General features: G+C 43.9%; 1 protein-coding gene across 6 annotated transcripts in view; it reads left to right on the top strand.

Moving 5' to 3' along the window:
* The window catches only part of Ac13E (Adenylyl cyclase 13E), a 64097-nt gene extending 45180 nt beyond the window's left edge, over positions 1-18917 (top strand). For all 6 annotated transcript variants that reach the window (XM_065227269.1, XM_065227268.1, XM_065227266.1 and 3 more), the window contains 4 exons: positions 9442-9722; positions 9784-10962; positions 13637-13737; positions 13812-18917. In XM_065227269.1, the coding sequence (XP_065083341.1) occupies positions 9442-9722; positions 9784-10962; positions 13637-13737; positions 13812-16837 (4587 nt within the window). In that variant the 3' untranslated portion in view covers positions 16838-18917. The remainder of the gene's footprint in view (positions 1-9441; positions 9723-9783; positions 10963-13636; positions 13738-13811) is intronic.
* The last annotated feature ends 253 nt before the right edge of the window (positions 18918-19170 follow it).

Genomic DNA, 19170 nt, shown 5'->3' with positions numbered 1-19170 from the left:
GATTCTTTTTCTATGTTTGAGGTGTTACAGAAGATTCTATTCTTGGGAGGATCAAAGTAAAAAGACTGTAGTTCTTCATGTTATTAAATGTATCGCTTCATATTGATACAATTGTAAAAAAATGTTTAAAACCGGTACTTTGAACATTTTTCTCTGTGCCTCAATTTCGCGATCTAATAACAAATTCGTGATCTGCAGAGTGAGGAAATGGAGGTCAGAAATGGACCGTGCACTTGCTTATTCAATTCATCCTTTTTTATAGCAAATTTATGTGATCCTTAAATTATTTGTTTTATTTTTAAATAGCTCAAAATACCGTAATAACGAAACAACATCTTTCCGATCAATAAATGTCACTATTGGTCACTTTTTAATTGTTTAAAGGTCACTATTTGGTCAATATTTTCGTAATTTTAGTCACTAAAGTCACTACTATTACATCACCTACCCACTACCAGCCCTGCATTCCGAAAATACCCATGTTGTAGAGTATTTGGCACTTATTCTGAACCACTGGCCGCCATATTTGATTCTGAAATGGCGTCAGTCATCAATTTTAGGCATCTACACGTCGTCCCCGTTCCGAAAATACCCATATTGTAGGGTATTTGACACTTTTTTTGAAACTTGAAGCCGCCATCTTGGATTTCAAAATGGCGTCGGATATCAATTTCCGGTCTCTGGAAATCATCCCGATTACAAAAATACCTATTTCAATGGGAATTTGACAGTATTCTCCACTTTTGATGAAACTGGTAGTATTGACGCATATTGATAGATATAATCGGTGTAAACCGCGTAAATTTCGGAATCCGCGTAAAAAAACCACGTAAATTCCGAAACTTTAACGTCACTTGTGTGAGTTCAGATTCAGAGTAGATTTTTTAAGTAGTTCTGTTGAAAATTGCACGTCGATTGGGAAATGGATCCCAGGATTCGAAAAAAAAAGCCAAAAGGATCGAATTTGAGGGTAAATTTCCAAAGAAATTCTGATAGTAGTTTTAAGGACATTCCTAGGGCATAACGAAACGAATTTCAAGATAATTTTAGGGACATTTCTAAGCAAAATTGCAAGACAATTCTGAGGCGAATTTTAGACAGTGTGTCGACAACCTGGAAAAATCTGAAAAATCAGGAAATTTCTGGGAATTCAGTTTTGGACCTGGAAAGCAGGGAATCTCAGGAAATTTCATGCAATTTCAGGAAAATTCTTCTTAGCCAGAGAAAATGATTTAAAAGTATAATTGACCTAGCTTGTTTCAGGCAAAATAATTACTCTGTGTAAAATGGTTATGAATTTCAAATTTTACATATAGTTAAGAGCTTGTGGTTACTAAGTTGAGCAGAAATTACTCAAACAAAAGGGCATTTTTATGATCAACGAAAATTTAACTTCCACACACATCCTTGAGAAGAACTGGGATCCAGAGGGTTAGTAAAAACAAATTCCAATCTTTTACCAGACGCTAGACGTTATTAGTTGTGACAAAATGTAACCTCCAAGTCAGTGTTAGTGTGTCTCTGAGCAGATGCCATACCTAATTAGGTCTACCAAAAATTAACCTCCAAGTACATAGGTGCGTCTCTTGATGGACGCTGCATCTAGAGGGGTCCAAAAAAAAATCAAACATTTCTAGATAGAGTTGGAATTAGGGCGTAATAGCTTTTGTATACAATGGCTTCTCTCGATGATATCTCGAAAGACATGACTCTCCCTGGCAAATCAACATTACCATCGAATATGGGAAGACTTCTCCTACCCGATGGATATGTTGATTTGAGTAGGCGTGCCTTGAGTTGCTAGAAATCAACGAGAGAAGTCATTGTTTACAAAAGCTGTTACGCTCTAATTCCAGCTCTATCTAGATTTGTCGTGATGAAGCGCCTTTGAGTAAATGCAAGAATTGTGAATTGTTAAGAAAAGAGGATTATTTATTTTTTTAATAACGGGTGTCCACTAAAAAATGAGAATGATTCCAATGCTTTTCGAACAGAACAATAACGTTCGCAGATAAATGTCCCCTTAGGGGAATGAATCCTTACATCCTCCAGAAAATAGCCACACGCTTTTTTCAAACAGGAAGAACTTTGCGCGCGCATTGTACAATTTGTTCAAGCGAACGAGAGAGAGAAAAACAGACGGTGGACAATTTGAAGAGGGGAAATATTCTGGTATCCACCGTATACCGTATCCTGGCATCCGTGGCAGTAACTCGGAAGAGAGGTAGTGGCCGTCCAACGAATATAATTAATAAGAAAACACTCCGCTCGTTGCCCAACATGTTCTACAACAAGAATTCGGTAAGTCAATGGGAAGCGGCCAGAAAGTTCCGTTGTTCGAAGTCACACATCTGGAAGACTCTAAGGAAGGAGGGAATAGTGTGTTGACAGAAAACAAGATCGCCAGAGTACACTGACGAGCCGATGGATGACCCAGAAGTAACGGGTGTTCAATAAAAAATGAGAATGATTTCAGTACCGTCCAGCGCTCTTGTGAGAGCATCGCGACTAAGTTGCGTCTTAGGCTGACCAGGGCTCCTTCTCCAATATTCATTGACGTTTTTTTGAAGAATAAACGTTATGTTTTTACATAGTTGCAGATGCTAATTTCAAATAACAGACTGTAGTGGTAATTTTTATACGATAGATGGAGTAGATGAAATGAAAGCATAGAGTTGATAGTTCTGTTAGAGTACGGCAGTGTGAAGATTGTATATAGATATTAGAGAAGCGAGCTAGGACAACTTTTAAGGAAGGTACAAATCGGTTTTTTTATTCATCTCTCTTTACCAAACTCCCCCTTTAGAACTATTTCAAACACGCAGTTGGTACTTGAGGGGTCGGTTTTCATCTCTTTTTGCCAGTGGTGGCGGGAGGAGACACCCCTCACCATCCCTCTCCAAATGGGGAGTTTGGTAAAGAGAGATGAAAAAACCGATTTGTACCTTCCTTAAAAGTTGTTCTAGCTCGCTATTCTAATATCTATATGCAATCTTCACACTGCCGTACTCTAACGGAACTATCAACTCTATGCTTTCATCTACTCCATCTATCGTATAAAAATTACCACTACAGTTTGTTGTTTGAAATTAGCATCTTCAACTATGTAAATCGTTGACTTCACGTAGAAGTAATACTAAAAACATATAGTCAAAGTTATGTTTTTAATAAAAATACTGAATTCGTTGGAAAAAATTTTTTTTTTTACTAGCTATATGACTGAACAAATTCTCATTTTTTATTGAACACCCGTTAGGACGGAGAGCCAAAATATAACATATGTGCCAATACCGGAATCCGACAAATCCGCCGCAGTGCCGTCCTATCGAGGATTTTTTCGGTCTATTGGGCTCCATGGTATACAAGGATAATTGAAAGGCCAAAGACACCAAGCAACTCACGAACAGGGTCAAAAGCTGCATTCGAAAAATCATTGTGGCAGCCGTCTAACCTCAGTTTGAAGACTTACGTTAACCCTTGAACTAAACTTCACTGGTGTTTTTTTTCCCGACCCATTCTTTTCATTCTCCTTCTTTAGTGGACACCCGTTACTTGTACATAGTTCTAGTTTCTTATTATGTGATTAACAGCTTGATAAGCGCAGAGAATCTCAATAAGAGCGCGAGGCTCACGTGGGCCAAAATTTGCAGTTTTATGAGGGCATTATGCGATTGCTGTTGAGATGGAAGCAGCTTACAAGATTTTTTAGGTGAAAGCGCTTTTCATAAAGTTCAAATTGGAAAAAAGCATGTGTTATGGGATGTTCAATACGTTGATTTTGCTGATATTTCAGCAATATATTTTTCAAATATTGATCAAACCATTATGCCGCAATTTCAATAAAAAAAATAGTTTATCTAAATTCGTCACAAAATTTCCAGAGCGCATCGGCAATCAAGGATAATATTGAAATTAGCCGACTAATTTACTAAGATTTCTGCAATTGTCTCATTTTCGGCAAATCAGATGTAACTTGTTTCAACCGCCATATCCTGTTTTAGAATTGAAAAAAAATACCAAGTTAATCGAGTGCCATTGAAGTCGTGATTTTTGTACAAATGAGGATATATTTTTTTAACGACTGGAAAATCAAGGAATATCAGGGAATTTGGATTACTTCAATGAGTCGATACCCTGATTGTATTATGGAAGGAAGCTTTGAAGAAAATCAAAGGATGAATTTCATGCTTTTTTGCATTGATTTGAATTTCTAGACTGTTCTAAATACATTTTTTTGCGGACTCCCAGAGAGAATCTCAAACTTATTTTATTTAATATAATCTCTATGAAGGAAAATTATTCCAAAGGAAATGCATGATAATATTCTAATAAAATCGTGTAACAGGTTTGAGTAAATTTTCAATGTAGTTAAGGTAGGGTTTTCTTCAGAACGCTAAAAAAAAGCGCACGCAAAAACGGGAAGCCCAATTTTGCACCTATGCGAACATTTAAGCCATCCAATCAATTCTCGGTGCATCTTTTATATACCGATTGAGTAAAATATGTTCACTAAATATTGCTTTTCTTAGATTTCGTGCATAATGCATAAGAAAACGGGGTGTTTCTGTGGTGTGAAAAAAGTGATTTCCCTGTCACAGATTACAAATTTCAGTACCAAGCACTGAAATTTTCAGACGGTACCCCTATTTATGCTTTAAGATTAGCATTGTAAGTCCATCCTATTTGGAGAATTATGCTATGGAAGCGCGCCCCATTTATAATATCCCTGATTTTTTGCTGATGAAGGCGGGGCATAGCATAATTCTTCATGTAGGAGGGACTTACAATGTCAAGCTAAAAGTATGAAAGCAGTCGGAGGTAATGCGACACTGGAGAAGGTTCTTCAACGCGAGATAGGAAATTCAAATTCATTGTTTACAAGCCTTAAACCGATGACCGCCATCTTGAATCCCAAAATGTCGTCCAACATGGATTTTCGACCTCTACACGTCGTCCCCGTTCTGAAAACACTCATATTTGACAGTACATATTATAAAACCGATGGCCGTCATCTTGGATTCACAAAATGGTGTCTAACATCGTTTTTCGATCTCTATACGTCGTCCCCGTTCTGGAAATACCCATATTGTAGACTAGAGACAGTATTTCTAAAATGGTATCCAACAGCGATTTTCGATCTCTACATGACACCCCTGTTTCAAAAATACATACATTGCACAGCAACATCCAGGCTTTCCAGACATAGCATATTCATGAAGTTCACATGCACACTAGCGTCACGTTGTGAGAGAGTTCTAAACTAAAGACTGGACTCGGAAAAAATGCGACACTTTGTTTTGGGTGCAACTTTTTATCGCGTGGGTAAAAATTAATGAAATTTAGGGTAATACTAGTTTAGAGTGTTATGTATATGTGTGCAAAATTTTATCTGTCAAGTAGTTTTCAAGATGCATTCGAAACAAGAAGAGCTACGCCAGCAAATCTTGGGCGCGGTGATCGATAATCCTGGTCAGTCGCACAGATGGATCGGCAAAAGGCTTGGAATCCACCATTCCACCGTGCCCCGCGTTGAGAAGATATTCCAGGAGACGAAGACCATCGAGCGGCGCGCTGGAAGCGGCCGAAAACCGAAAATGGAATACCCAGAGAAGGCGCGGAAGATAAGGCAGTACTTTAAGAATAACCCGAACCTTTCCACCCGAGACGTGGCCAAAAAGGTCAATTCGTCGAAGTGGTTCGTCCAGCAGACCATGAAGCGGGCTAGGCTACGTGTTTTTAAAGTAAGGAAGGCGCCAAACCGGACTGACAAGCAAAACACGGTGGCCAAATTGCGTGCGCGGAAGCTGTACCGTGAGTGGCTGGTCATGGACGACGAGACATACATCAAGGCGGACAACAAACAAATCCCCGACCTCGAGTTTTTTGTCGGTACGTCCCGCATGGAGGTTCCGGAAAAGTTCCGGAAGAGAAAGATGGACAAATTCGCGAAGAAGTACCTGTTGTGGCAGGCGATCTGCGAGTGCGGACGGTACAGCAAGCCGTTCGTTACAACCGGCACCATAAACGGGCAGATTTATCGAGAGGAATGCTTGCAGAAGCGCTTGCTGTCCTTCCTCCGCTCTCACCGTGGTCCCACGCTGGTCTGGCCGGATCTCGCTTCGTGCCATTACGCCAAGCCTGTAATGGATTGGTACGAAGCGAAGGGCATTAATGTGGTCCCGAAGGAGGCGAACCCGCCAAATACACCAGAACTTCGTCCGATCGAAAAGTTTTGGGCGATAATGAAGAAGAAGTTGGAGAAAAGCGGAAAAACATTCAAAACCGATGAAGCTTTGAAGAAAAACTGGGAGAAATTGTGTAAGGAAGATGGGCAAAGCCTCGCCCAAGATCTCATGAGCAGTGTTAAGAGAAATGTACGAGCATTCAGCTTGGGGGAGGAAATTCAATAAATATATTATGCCAAAACATAGCTAATATATAGTTGTTTAATCCCTGAAAATTTGAGAAGTTTCCGATTTAAAATGAATTTTTGGAGATCATTTTTGTGTGTCTTATTTTTTTCGAGTCCAGTCTTTAGTAGGACCACCATCGAAAGGACTTGGTATCCTAAACAACACTTTGATATTTTTAAAAACATTGAACTCAAACAAATTTTAGGAACTCTAGGGCACTGGAAAATTTTTAGATCTGAAATTTAGGAACAATTTCAAAATTTATACCCATTTAAAATTTTAGACTTGATTTTTTTTTTCAAGACTCCGAGACTAGGAATGATTTTTCCTAGTAGACTTATCTTCCTTCGAAATAAAGCTCGATTCAAAGTAAATCTGGACGCACGGTATAATACACCACCGCGCCCCTGGTGGTTGGAACAAAAAACGTTTGACAGGCATTTGTTGATGTTTCATTGACGAAGAAATTGGTGAAAAGTTTTTCTCGATTGATGGACGCATCCCGAAATAACGGATCATGGAACTTGTGAAAAGAAAATTAACTGTGCACAAACATCTAGAGAACCCTTCGTGGTTTGCCTCAAAAATAGCAAAAGTGTTGAAATTCCCAAAGTCAACGGTGAGTCTTATAATCAAACGTTACAAGGATACTCTGATTGTGGGTAGAGCACAGCGCATCTATCATAAAAGTGGCACTAGAGACAAAGAGCTGAGGAGAAAGATGTTGAGGTACGTGAAAAGCTGGTGTCCCAGGTGTCTCCATACGTGATTTGGCAAAGAAATACGATTCCAACTTTTCCACCGTGCGTAACATCCTTTCAAGAGAAGGATACAAGTCTTTTTGTGCCAGTAAACATCCGAATCGCTCCCTGAAACAAAATTTAGTGGCCAAAAAGCGAGCACGATTACCATACGAACGAGTTTTGACGAAATTTGATGGCTGTATTTTAATGGATGACGAAACATATGTCAAAATGGATTATAAACAAATCCACGGACGAAAATTTTACCTAGCAACTGGTGGTGGGGATGTCCTTTCCAGGTATAAATTTGTTTTTGCTGATAAGTTTGTTCGGAAACTAATGATTTGGCAAGGAATCTGCAGTTGTGGCCTTTAAATCAAGGTTTTCATCACATCTCACACAATAAAGAGTGTCTGAAAAAGCGGATTTTACCCTTCATTCGGCAACACAAGACCAACGTTATGTTTTGGCCGGATCTAGCCAGCTGCCACTACTCTAAGAAGGTACTAGAATGGTATGTTGCAAACAATGTTAATTTCGTCGCCAAAGTGATTAATCCTTCGAATTGCCCTGAGTTCAGACCGATCGAAAAATATTGGGCATTGGTAAAGTGAAAACTTCGAGGATGCGGTAAAGAAGTGACAAATGCACAACAAATGCGTTTAAAGTGGAATAAGTTCGCCGATACAGTGTCAACAGCGACTGTGCAGATCATGATGGCATCGATCACAAGTAAACTGCGACAGTTCGTTCAAAACGGTGAAATGTAATAACTTGTTATATATCGTTTGAAAGCTGAATAAATACACTTTTGTTTGACGTTTTGATCAACCGCGTATGTTGTTTAGTTCTTGAGTTATGATCACTTGAATGCGTTCAAATTTACTTTGAATCGGGCTTTATGGTCACTTAATTTCATGTTTTGTCGCCTCTATTTTAAGACCTGGGTACGCCCTTGAAAATTTTCAAAAAGCTGCTATATCAGTGCAAAATGGCTTTTGTGCCGTTTTCAAATGTTAGCACTGATATGAAGTCAAAATCTTCACTAGTGTGTTCCAAAATCTACTTCAATTTCCAAATGGCTTAAAAAATCTTCCCAAAACGTTAAAAGTCTGCGGAAAATAAAAATCTTCGCAGAATTTAAAATGTCATGTGACATGTCTTCTAATCTGGCCTCCCTGCTTTTGAATTTTGTAATTTCCCCTGCAGAAAGCGATGTTTCCAAAATAAAACCAAATCAACGGTTTTCAATTGCCCCATACATTTGTTTTCACCTATTTGAGAAACTTTCTTATCACCTATGTTTATCGCAATTTCTGGAAAAATACCATGACGATGACTTTCAGCTCTGTTCTTATCAAACCCAGTGTTGTCGTATCTGCACTTATAGATGCCTGTAGATTGCACTGACGAAGGGGTGTGACAGATAGAATTTTCAAATTTGATCCTATTTGTAAGATAGGTGTGTGTGTTCGTGACTTTTAAACTAAACATTCGTGCAATTTTACGCCAATCACAATATCCCATCCAGCGCAGTGTTTGTTTTTTTCTTCTTTAATGCTAATAACTCAAGCTCTCTCAGTCGTGGCCTGCACTTGGCACGCCAATTAAAACGGTAGCAATTTGGGAACGATTTGCATCTGCCGTGATTCGCGTGGATCGCGCGCAATCCCCTGAGTAGAGGAAATATAAGTGGTGCTACACGACATTAGCCACATGTGTGATTGCCTCGAAACAGCACCGGCATGCCGCGGCAGCGCCGGTTCCACAAACCTTCTACTGACTTTATCTTCCCCATCCGGACAAGACAAGACACGTGCTGGTCGCCTCTGTTTCTTCTAGTTAGAGCGTTTCTACAAAATTATATCTGGGCTGTGTATCTGACAGGTACCTACATATATAAATTGAAATCAGTCTTATGTTTGTGCCAAATTGAAAATAAGCGCGGCGCGCCGGGAACGCCGGCGGATGGCGGAAGGTTGATAACGAATGTCTTTAAAAGCGATGGCGCACGCGCCCCTTTTATCGAACGCCTTTCGGCTGATCTCTGATAGCGCTCAGATACTGCGGCGGCGGGGGGGAAGAGGTGGAATATGTTTCTCTTGTAAACGGCGCTGTTGGGTTGTAAACAAACGATGTTCCATTGCCGATATTGATGTGTTTATTTGCTTTTTTAAGAGCAGGTAATTTCAATGAACACCAAGCGGCTCCATCAAACTTGACTAGCTTCCCAAACAATCCTAAGCATGATATATTAAAAATAACTTCTTTCTTTCACCTTCCAGTCCACATCCAACCACCGGCGATCGACGTCGCTGACGACGATGCCCCCGGTGATGAGCGATAGCCGTAAGGGTTCAATCGAGGACATTCAGATATCGCTAGCCCCGTACATCCAGAGCTACCTGACCCAGACGGGCCGACGGCATTCCTGCTGCAGCGTGATGCTTCCAGTGGCATTCGAGCGGGCCGCCCCGCGATCCTGGTTCGATCCCCGCTTCGACTCACCGGTACTGGAGGGCCAGTTCCAAGCCAGCGTGTTTCCGCAGATCCGACTTAAGTTTAGGTAAGCTCCTGCCAATCGGTATTTATTCGCAAACATCATACAAATTGTAACCTATTTGCAGATTCGCCCTCTTCTACATCCTGCTCTGTTCCCTGGTATGGTTGTTTTACTTTATCTTCGACGGTGGGCCCACCCACTACCACCTGCTGACGGGTTCGATCGGCCTAATCCTGATATTCGGCCTCGTAGGGATGTGGCTCACGCACACCGACATCTACCGGGCCTACACAAACGTAATCTCGTCGGCCTGTGCCATCCTCCTTTGTTTGTTCTCACTCTTCCTGCTCCTCTTCACCGAGGATGCCCTCAGCCCACTGGGGCACTTTTCCATCTGCATCGAAATAGTGCTGCTGATCTATACCATCATCCCATTGCCCCTGTGGTTGTGCTGCAGCATCGCGGCGGCCTACTCGGTGTGCTTCGAAGTGCTTTCATTCCTCCATCAGGGGCACTACATTCAGGAACCCGACGTAGACGATTTGGTAACAGCCGCCTCACTGTCGGATTCCGAGAAGGACTCCAGCGGATTTGTGTACAAAATTGTCCTCATCCGGATACTGATCCAGCTGTGCGTCCACTTGATGGGGGTTCACATCCTAATAATGACCGTGGTCCGGATGCGGGGGACATTCATGAAAGTGGGGCAGAATCTGCTGGTTCGGAGGCAACTGGAGATGGAGAAACAGCTGAAAGAAAAGATGATCCACTCGATGATGCCTCCGAAGGTGGCCGATTTGCTGCTGAAGGAAAGCGGGAGCGTCGTCAAGGGGATGAGCTTCGATCAGTGTCCGCAGCGGCGGGCGACTCCCTCGGATCTGAAGAGCCTCTTCCGGCCGTTCCACATGAACAGCATGGAAAACGTGAGCATCCTGTTTGCGGACATCGTTGGCTTCACGAAGATGTCCTCGACGAAAACGGCCGAACAGCTGGTGGAGATTTTGAACGACCTGTTCGAGCGGTTCGACGATCTGTGTCTGATGAATGGGTGCGAGAAGATTTCCACGCTTGGTGACTGCTACTACTGTGTCAGTGGGTGCCCGGAACCGCGACCGGACCATGCCATATGCTGCGTCGAGATGGGACTGGGCATGATCCAGTCGATTCGGATGTTCGACGCCCAGCGGCAGGAGGGCGTCAAGATGCGGGTCGGGGTGCACACGGGGACGGTGCTGTGCGGGATCGTCGGTACCAAGCGGGTCAAGTTCGACGTGTGGAGCAACGATGTGACACTGGCGAACAGGTGAGTCGAGGGAACTATGCGATAGTAAGTCAGGGAGGCTTCTACGGAAAGTCTACAGGACATCGTCATAAAGTCTAGAAGGCTTCGGTCGAAAGTACAGTGCAGTTTGGTAGAAAGCCCAAAGATACTTCGGTAACATGTGTTTAAGACTTCTGTAGACGTATCAGAGAAGACGGTTGTTCATACGGAATATTCCAGTGGATAGCCCAGAGTATGTTATTCGAAAGTTTAGAGTCCTGTGGACTTCATGGAATTTCTGGAGGAAGTTCCACATTTTAGGAAGTTCTAGAGACCTTCTCTAGAGTCCCCTGAGGATTTGTGCTCGACTGTTGGATTCCAGGCTGTGAATAGCTTAAAACTCACAAGCCTAAGGACTTCTATCACAAATACAAAGGAAATTGGATTCCTAGGAATGCAGGTGTTTCCTGAAACTCTTTAAACTTTGCTAAAGTTTTCGAAAATTCTTGATATTCTCAGAACTCATTTGAAAGTACTGTTATTTTTTTTTTTAATTTAACTGAACTGCCATGAGGGTCTCGGAGCTTTCCTTAAGTTCGCGCAATTCTCCTGAAGTGCTTCTCTGGAGATCTGAATGGAAATGTCAGAAAAATTTGTAAGCATCCCTAAAATTCTCCGGATCTCCCAGAAATTTCTGTACAATTTCAAAAGTTTTCTGAACTTTTCTGTATTGCTTTGGACTTCCCTGAAATTCTTGGGATTCTTGAAACTGTCCTAATCTTTTCCAAACTTCCTCAAAAATTTGAATTTTTCAAAATTCTCGGAATATCCTTGAAGTTGTTTGAACTGTCCTTAAGACCTCTGTTGTTCATTGTAAATCTCTAAACCTGGCGTTCCTGAGTTTCTTGGAACTTCTTTAAAGTTTTTCAAAATTTAATTAAGTTCTCTGAACATCTCTGAAGTTTTACTTCCTTGAAGTTGCCAGAACTTTTTAAAAAAGTTGCTTCAGTTTTCCTAATGCTAATGGAACTATTTTGAAGTACTTGAAGCTTTTAAGGAAGGGCCCAAAATTTTTCCCGAAGTCTGTTCATGAAAGTGCCCAGAAATTCTCGGAACTTCCTTTCATTTTTCGGAACGTCTTTAAAGTTTCTGAAAGCTTCGTGAAGTAAATAATTGCCCTGAATCTTTGCTGAAGTTATCCTCCTGATTACTGAAGTTATTATCCTACACCTAATTACTACACTGAAATTAATGTAACTGTTCTAAACGTCCCTGCAATTTTAAGAACTTCTTGTAATTTCCCACTGTTTCCCTGAAATTAAAAAAAAACTGTCCTAAAGTTCATGCTTTGAATTTTCCTGAAGCGGCCATTTTTTTCTGATATTCGTATTCAGGAGTTTAAAGAATTGTCCAGCAGTTCATGTAACTACCCTGAATATCTTAAAACTTACCTAAAATTTGACAACTTCCGAAAAGTTCCTGCAATTTTCCTAAAGTCAATCAAACTGCCCTGAAGCTACCTTATCTTCGCACAATTTGTAGACACTTTCCTGCATTCTATGAAACTGCCTTGGTGCTATCGGAACTTACCCTTTAATGTAATTAAACTTCCTCAGATGATCTTGAAATGCTTGGAACTACTCTGATGTTTGTGGAACTTCCTTGAATTCCTTAGATCCAATATATTACTGTCCCAAAGTTCACAATGTTTCTGATGTTCATGGAACTGTCCTAAAATACTCAAGAACCTTTCAAACTTCTCTGGCCATTCTTTAAAATCTTTAAACATATCTGAAGCTTTCTGAACTTCCCTGAAGTGCCTGCAATATTTTTGAAGTTAATGCAGTCTTGGAATTCTCTGATTTTATTGATCGAGATTCGAAACATTCCAACATCGTTGTCTCAGACGTCATTTCGATTGGAAGTGACGTTTTCGAGTTATGATTTGTTAAACAATTTCGAATACGCCATTTTGATTTTTTTTTTCGAGATTCAAAATGGCCGAATTTTAGCTCAAATTAGAATGATTGACCATACAAAACATCATTGCGCAAAAAATCATTCATATCGGAGGAGGTCGCGCCAGATCAATTCGTCATTTGGCTTTGAACTGCTCAAATAAAACATTTTGGAAATTTTTGTAAGATCCAGAAACTGTTTAAAGCGTATATCGAGCCCAGTTGATTCGCTGGATAGGTTTCCGTAGAGCGTAAAATCTTTGGATTTTTGGAGTTTCTTCCAGTGCTTAGTTTAGTAATGCTCTTAGGTGTTAAGAAGAAGTTTTGAGAACTTCCAAAAACCGCTAAATCTAGATGGAGCTGGAATTAGGGCGTAACAGCTTTTGTAAACAATGACTTCTCTTAAGGATTTCTCGAAAGTCATGGCTCTCCCTGGCAAATCGACATCACCATCGAGTAGGGGAAGACTATCCCTACTTTATGGATATGTTGGTTCGTGTAGGCGTGCCTTGAATTCCTAGAAATCAACGAGAGTAGTCATTGTTTACAAAGGCTGTTACGCCCTAATTCCAGCTCTATCTATAAATCGCGGTAGAGGTATCCCAGTGATTCTATCGACAAGACCTGAATATTCTTGACAGAAGCGTACCGATCGTATGAAAGCGATCCAATTCCATGGTGCAGCATGAACTATTACTCAAATTGAGTTAAACCTATTAAAGTTTCCGAATAATCTAACAATAACCATCCTTCCCCAGAATGGAATCCAGTGGCCGACCGGATCAGGTGCACGTGTCGGGAGAAACCTGCAGTTTCCTGGGCGATTCCTACCTGATTGAGGAGGGCGAAGAGGTCGACGGTAAGTTTCCAACACCCCCCAACCCCCCTATTGACGTAGATCCACCCTGACACCCTTTATGCCACCATTCACAGGCCATCGAACGTACTTCGTCCTCGGCAAGAAGCAAGATCTGATCTGTTCCATCACGGATGGCCTATCGAGCCTGGGTCTACCGGGGGACGGAAGCAACATGCTATCTTCCTCTCCCCTGGACGGCGACCACAGTCACTCGTTCGTCCACAACGCCAGCGATGGTCACGGGACCGGACCGGGTTGTCTGTCGCAAAGTGCCACCAACCTATCGTCGATACATCCGGCGGTACCGCCGGCATCTCCCGCCGGGCCTGTTTCGTCATCGCTGAATCCGTCACCGGTTTCAAGTCCCCGGCCGCGGATAGCATCGCTCTCGAAGATGACCAAATTTCTCAAAGGTAAGCACCATCACACCAACCACAGGGACATCGAAAAGCCGAAGATCATTGTCAGCACCAAGTCGATGCCGAACGGGATCGACTCGGACGAGGGGGACGAGGACATGGCGGCCGTAGTGATTGCGGTGGCCAACGAGAAGGGATCCAAGTTCAAGAGTTGGAAGATGGGGCGGCTGCTGAAGAAGATGGAATCGGGGACGGCGCAGGTGCATAGTGGCGCGGGTATAACGAGTGGTAATGCTCAGTTGACCGCAGCTCTAGCTTTAGAGCTGGAGAACAAAGACTGTGATAGTAGTAGGAAAAGCGAAGAAGTGCCATGTGTAGTAGAGCAGATCAGCGGGGGTGGTGGCTACCAGCAGTTACCGATAGTGATTGTCACTCCGAGACCGAGCTGCCACACGTTGGAGGTGTCGGGTTGCTCGGTCCAGGGGGGTGTTCGGTCGCGGGACCGCGAGGGCTCGAAATCTATCAGCGTCGGTGCAAGCGGGGATAACAATTCCAATCTTAGTCAGAATTCCGTATTCGACGACATCATCGATGTTAGGTCGTACATCTCCCAGAGTCGTAGTGATATATCGCCTTTCGCCCGAACCGGCAGCTATCGGTCCCAGTGTGAGAAGGCCTCCCTCATTGCGGAAGCACCCAGTGGGAGACCCCGAAGTTCGACGATCGCCGCTAACAGTATAGACCTAAATAACAGTAGACACGGCGGTAGGTTAATGTGCGACGGTGCTAGCCTGTGTCCGTCGGCCACCTCGCGCAAGGATTCCGGAATTCGATCCAACAGCCGACGATCCAGCATTCAGCAGCAGATCATGCTCATGAATCAGACTGCGGCCCTATCGACCCATCGTGTTAGCGGTTACTTCACCAGTTCTCAATCTAGTCTTTCGGCGGTCGCTGCAGCAGTGGGCGCAACTTCCACCGATCCAGGCATGGCGCTGAAATCCAACGGAGACGTCAGCGACCTCCGCTGCGTCATCAAAGAAACTCATCCTGATCCCTTGGCTGCGTGTCTGCAGCAACTTCGAAAGCAATCCGACCTTCAGTTGATCCGCTGCGTCCGGGATAATGCCCGAAGTCAGCGGAGCTATCTGGTGAAGCCTCCTCTCCTGCCCATTTCCCTTCGGTTCAAATCTCGTCAGTTGGAGCAGGAGTTCCGCTCGAAAGCCCACCGCTTCGGTAGCGAATCCGAACTGGAAGGTGGTCCTCCAACTCTTGCAACCCCCAAATACAACACCTACATCGACATCTTCGTGTCCTTTCTCATCTACCTGGCGACGTCCACCTCGTTGTTTCTACTAACCCCTTCGGTCTACCTAGAATCCTACAAGGTATGGGTCTGCATCTTCATGGTCTTCAGCACCCTGCAGCTGTTTGCGCTCTTCATCTGCACCAAGCAAGTCTGCCGGCGAGTGCACAAGTTTTCGCGCCGATCGCGACCTATCGTGACGCAAAGCTGCTACGACTCTATCCTACGAATGGTCTCCAACTGGTATCCGTGGCACATCTGCGGAGCGATACTGATGTCCCTGCCGGTCATTTCGATCCTGTCCAACTTTGCCATGATGGACGTGAGCAAGTTCAAGATCTTCGAGTTCCACTACGGCTTTCTGATGTTCATCTGTGTGATACATTTCTGCAACTTTACGCAGCTGAATTGCTGGATGCGGAACTGTTTGGCGCTGGTGACGTCGATGGCGTTCGTCGGTATTGCCATCGGGCATATGCTGGAGTTGAGGAACGGAGTGGGGGCTACGGTGGTGACGACGCCAGTTAGTGTCAATGGGACGCAGGAGGTGAATCCGGAGCTGCAGCAGGCACAGTTCGATTGGTTCAACGACTACCGGGCAGAGATCTACGTGGATCTGGTCCTGCTGTTGGTGTTGGTGTGGTTTTTGAACAGGGAGTTTGAAATTAGCTACCGGTTGAGTTTCTATGGGAGTGCGGTTGCGAACCAAGACAAGATACGGGTGCAGAGCATGAAGAACCAGGCGGATATGCTGTTGCACAACATCATTCCAAAGCACGTGGCGGAGCAGTTGAAGAATACGGCCAAGTATTCGGAGAACCATAAGAACATAGGGATCATTTTTGCAAGCATAGTCAACTTCAACGAGATGTACGATGAGTCGTACCTAGGTGGGAAGGAGTATCTGCGAGTACTTAACGAGCTGATCGGGGACTTTGATGAGTTATTGGCAAGGCCGGAGTTTCGGTGCGTGGAGAAGATCAAGACGATCGGCAGTACCTTCATGGCGGCGTCCGGATTGGACCCGGGAAGTCGCGGCGAGGAGAACGAACATCTCTTCACCCTGCTGGATTTTACCATCGCGATGCAGCAGGTCGTGGATTCGTTCAATCGGGATCTGCTGGAGTTCAACCTCATCATGAGGGTGGGGTACAACTTTGGGGACATAACGGCCGGGGTGATCGGGACCAGCAAGCTGTACTACGACATCTGGGGCGACTCGGTGAATGTGGCATCGCGGATGGACTCGACCGGTATCCCCGGACGGATACAGGTGGGAAGTGCGTGTGTGCCGACGCTGAGCGAACGGTACGATTTCGAGCCCCGGGGGAAGGTTTATGTCAAGGGGAAGGACCACATGGAAGTGTACCTGCTGGTAGGCAAGAAGCCCGATCTGCTGGGACCACCAGACTTTAATATAGATCCGATGATGTAGGAGGGAGGGGGGGGGGATGAAAGTGAACACTGGAGGGTTTCATTGTTGTTTTCCAAAGTGCGGAGGAAAGCGGGGACCGACGGTACGCAGGACGATACACTCCTCAGTGCGGGTTATATGTTTTGTGTTGTTTGGTAGTAGTAGTAGTAGTAGTGGAAGTAGTAGTAGTTACGGGTGATTGTCGGAGGGAGGGCCGATGAAAGGGAGACAGTATTGTTGAGTGCCGAGGAAGGTCGGTACACGGGCAGTGCGAGTTGGTTCATCTGGTTGGTTGGTGAGCAGTTCTTGTGGTAGAGTGTGATTTTATCGGAAATGATTGTAGCTGCCTTATAAAATTTGAATACTTGAGTGTGGTTTGAGGCTGGACCCTAGATGACCCCAGGTTGGTCCTCTTGAAGATTTGGAACGAGCGGAAATGTGACAAGGCTGGCAGCCCTTTTTAGTGGCTAGGTCACCATTTTCACTAAAGTAACGTCAAAGTTTGATTTGGTAGCAAAGTTGTTCTAGAAACCAAAACTGTCCAATTGGTGTTGACGGGATCACTAATAATATTCTTTGGGTTCTTCTCGGAAGTGCGCTGAACTTGTCGTCGGAAATGCTGTGAAGTTCTCTGAATTTTTCGTCGGATGTTCTCAGAACTTCTCCTCGGAAGATCTTTGAACTTCTCGCCGGAAGTTCTACGATCTTCTCCTCGGAAGTTCTTTGAACCTCTCTTTGACAGTTATCTGAACTTCTCCTCAGAAGTCCTCTGGGCTTCTTGTCGGTAGTTCTGTGAACTTCTTATCAGAAGTTCTGTTAACTTCGTATCGGAAGTTCTGTGAACTTCTCCTTGGAAGTTCTCTGAACTTGGTTTTGTATTTTCCTTAAACTTCTCGTCGGACGCACTATGAACATCTTCTGAACATCTGAACGTCTTGTTGGAAGTTATCTAAACTTCTCGTCGGCTGCTCTTTGCACTTTTCGTCGGACCTTCAGAGAACTTAAATGAAGTTCTTTGGACTTCTCGGAACTTCTCTTCGAAAAAGTTCTCTGAGCTTTTTGTCGGAAGATCTCTGTATATCTCATCAAAAGTTCTCTGAACTGCTCGTCGGAAGGTCTCTTTACTTCTCGTAATAAGTTGTCTGAACCTTTCGCCGGAAGTTCTCTGAACTTTTCGTCGAACTTCAGAGAACTTTGGTTCTGAACTTCAGGGAAGTTCTGTGAACCTTAGGAATTCTTTAAAGTACTCTAAACTTTAATGTCGAAAGTTCTGTGAACATTTTTCTTTCGGAAATTATGCGTTCTGTGAACTTTTCGTTGGACTGGGAGCTTCTGTGAACTTCCATTTAAGTTCAGAGCTTATCACCTGAAGTTCAGAGATTTTCACCTGAAGTTCAAAGAAGTTCGCCTAAATTTCAGAGAACTGCGCTTGACTCAGCGTTGTCTGCCTCAATGATCACGGTAACGCTCGGAGCAAATTCAAGATCCGGTGCAACGTCGACGAATGTCGGGAGCGTCACAAACGTCTACTGCATTCCGCTGCCGGATCCGTGGTAATCAACGCACACTTTCGAACCACCAGTACCATCATGTTCCGTATGGTATTAGTGACCTTGTATTTCGGTAAGCGGTCGTTAGCGTTTCTGGACGAGGGCGCATCAGTGATTCTGATGGAAAGTTCCTAAGCGGATCAGCTAGGTGTCCAAGTAACGAAGGAACAGTTGATCATCAAATGGACAGCTGACATCACGAGCGTGGAGAAGGGATTCCGACGAATGAGCTTGTTCAGTTTCGGACGAGATGGGAAGGAGAAACATCAAGTGTAGACGAGCAATCCCTAAGTGCGTCGGTGTTCAGTCAGCGGATGAAGAATCTTCAAGGGCTACCGATTGTTTCGTACGAAAACCGATCGGTCTGAACAAACACCACTTGATTGCAGCGACTGAAGCAAAGGGTGGTAAGCCTCGTGAGCCAATAGCGGTTCGGTCCAAGCCAGGATGGGTAGTGTACGGTTCAAATGAGGTGCAGCCATCTAACGCGGAAGGGTATCAGGACCTCCATGATCTGCTGAAAAGTCAGTACGCTTTAAAGGACTCCGTAGTGGTGAAGACCGATTCGAGACCGGCCTACTGTGGAAGGAAGGAGAGCCACAACTTCCAGATAGTTATCCGATGAGCTGTTCGAAAACGTTTGCAAGCAGATCGAGGAGTATCAGTAGAAGGGCTACGCGCTGAACCGGGAAAAGTACGATTCGTGTAGAATGCAGCTGCAAATGTGAAAGGAAGATCCCTCAGTTCCTTACTTCTCACAGGACCCGATTTGCTGGTATGTATACTCACCGTATTTTGCCAATT

Source organism: Ochlerotatus camptorhynchus, unplaced genomic scaffold (assembly GCF_037179485.1).
Source record: "Ochlerotatus camptorhynchus isolate MF236.1 unplaced genomic scaffold, CSIRO-AGI_Acam_v1.1 ptg000268l, whole genome shotgun sequence".
Taxonomy (NCBI): domain Eukaryota; kingdom Metazoa; phylum Arthropoda; class Insecta; order Diptera; family Culicidae; genus Ochlerotatus; species Ochlerotatus camptorhynchus.
This window is presented reverse-complemented; position numbering and strand designations above follow the sequence as displayed.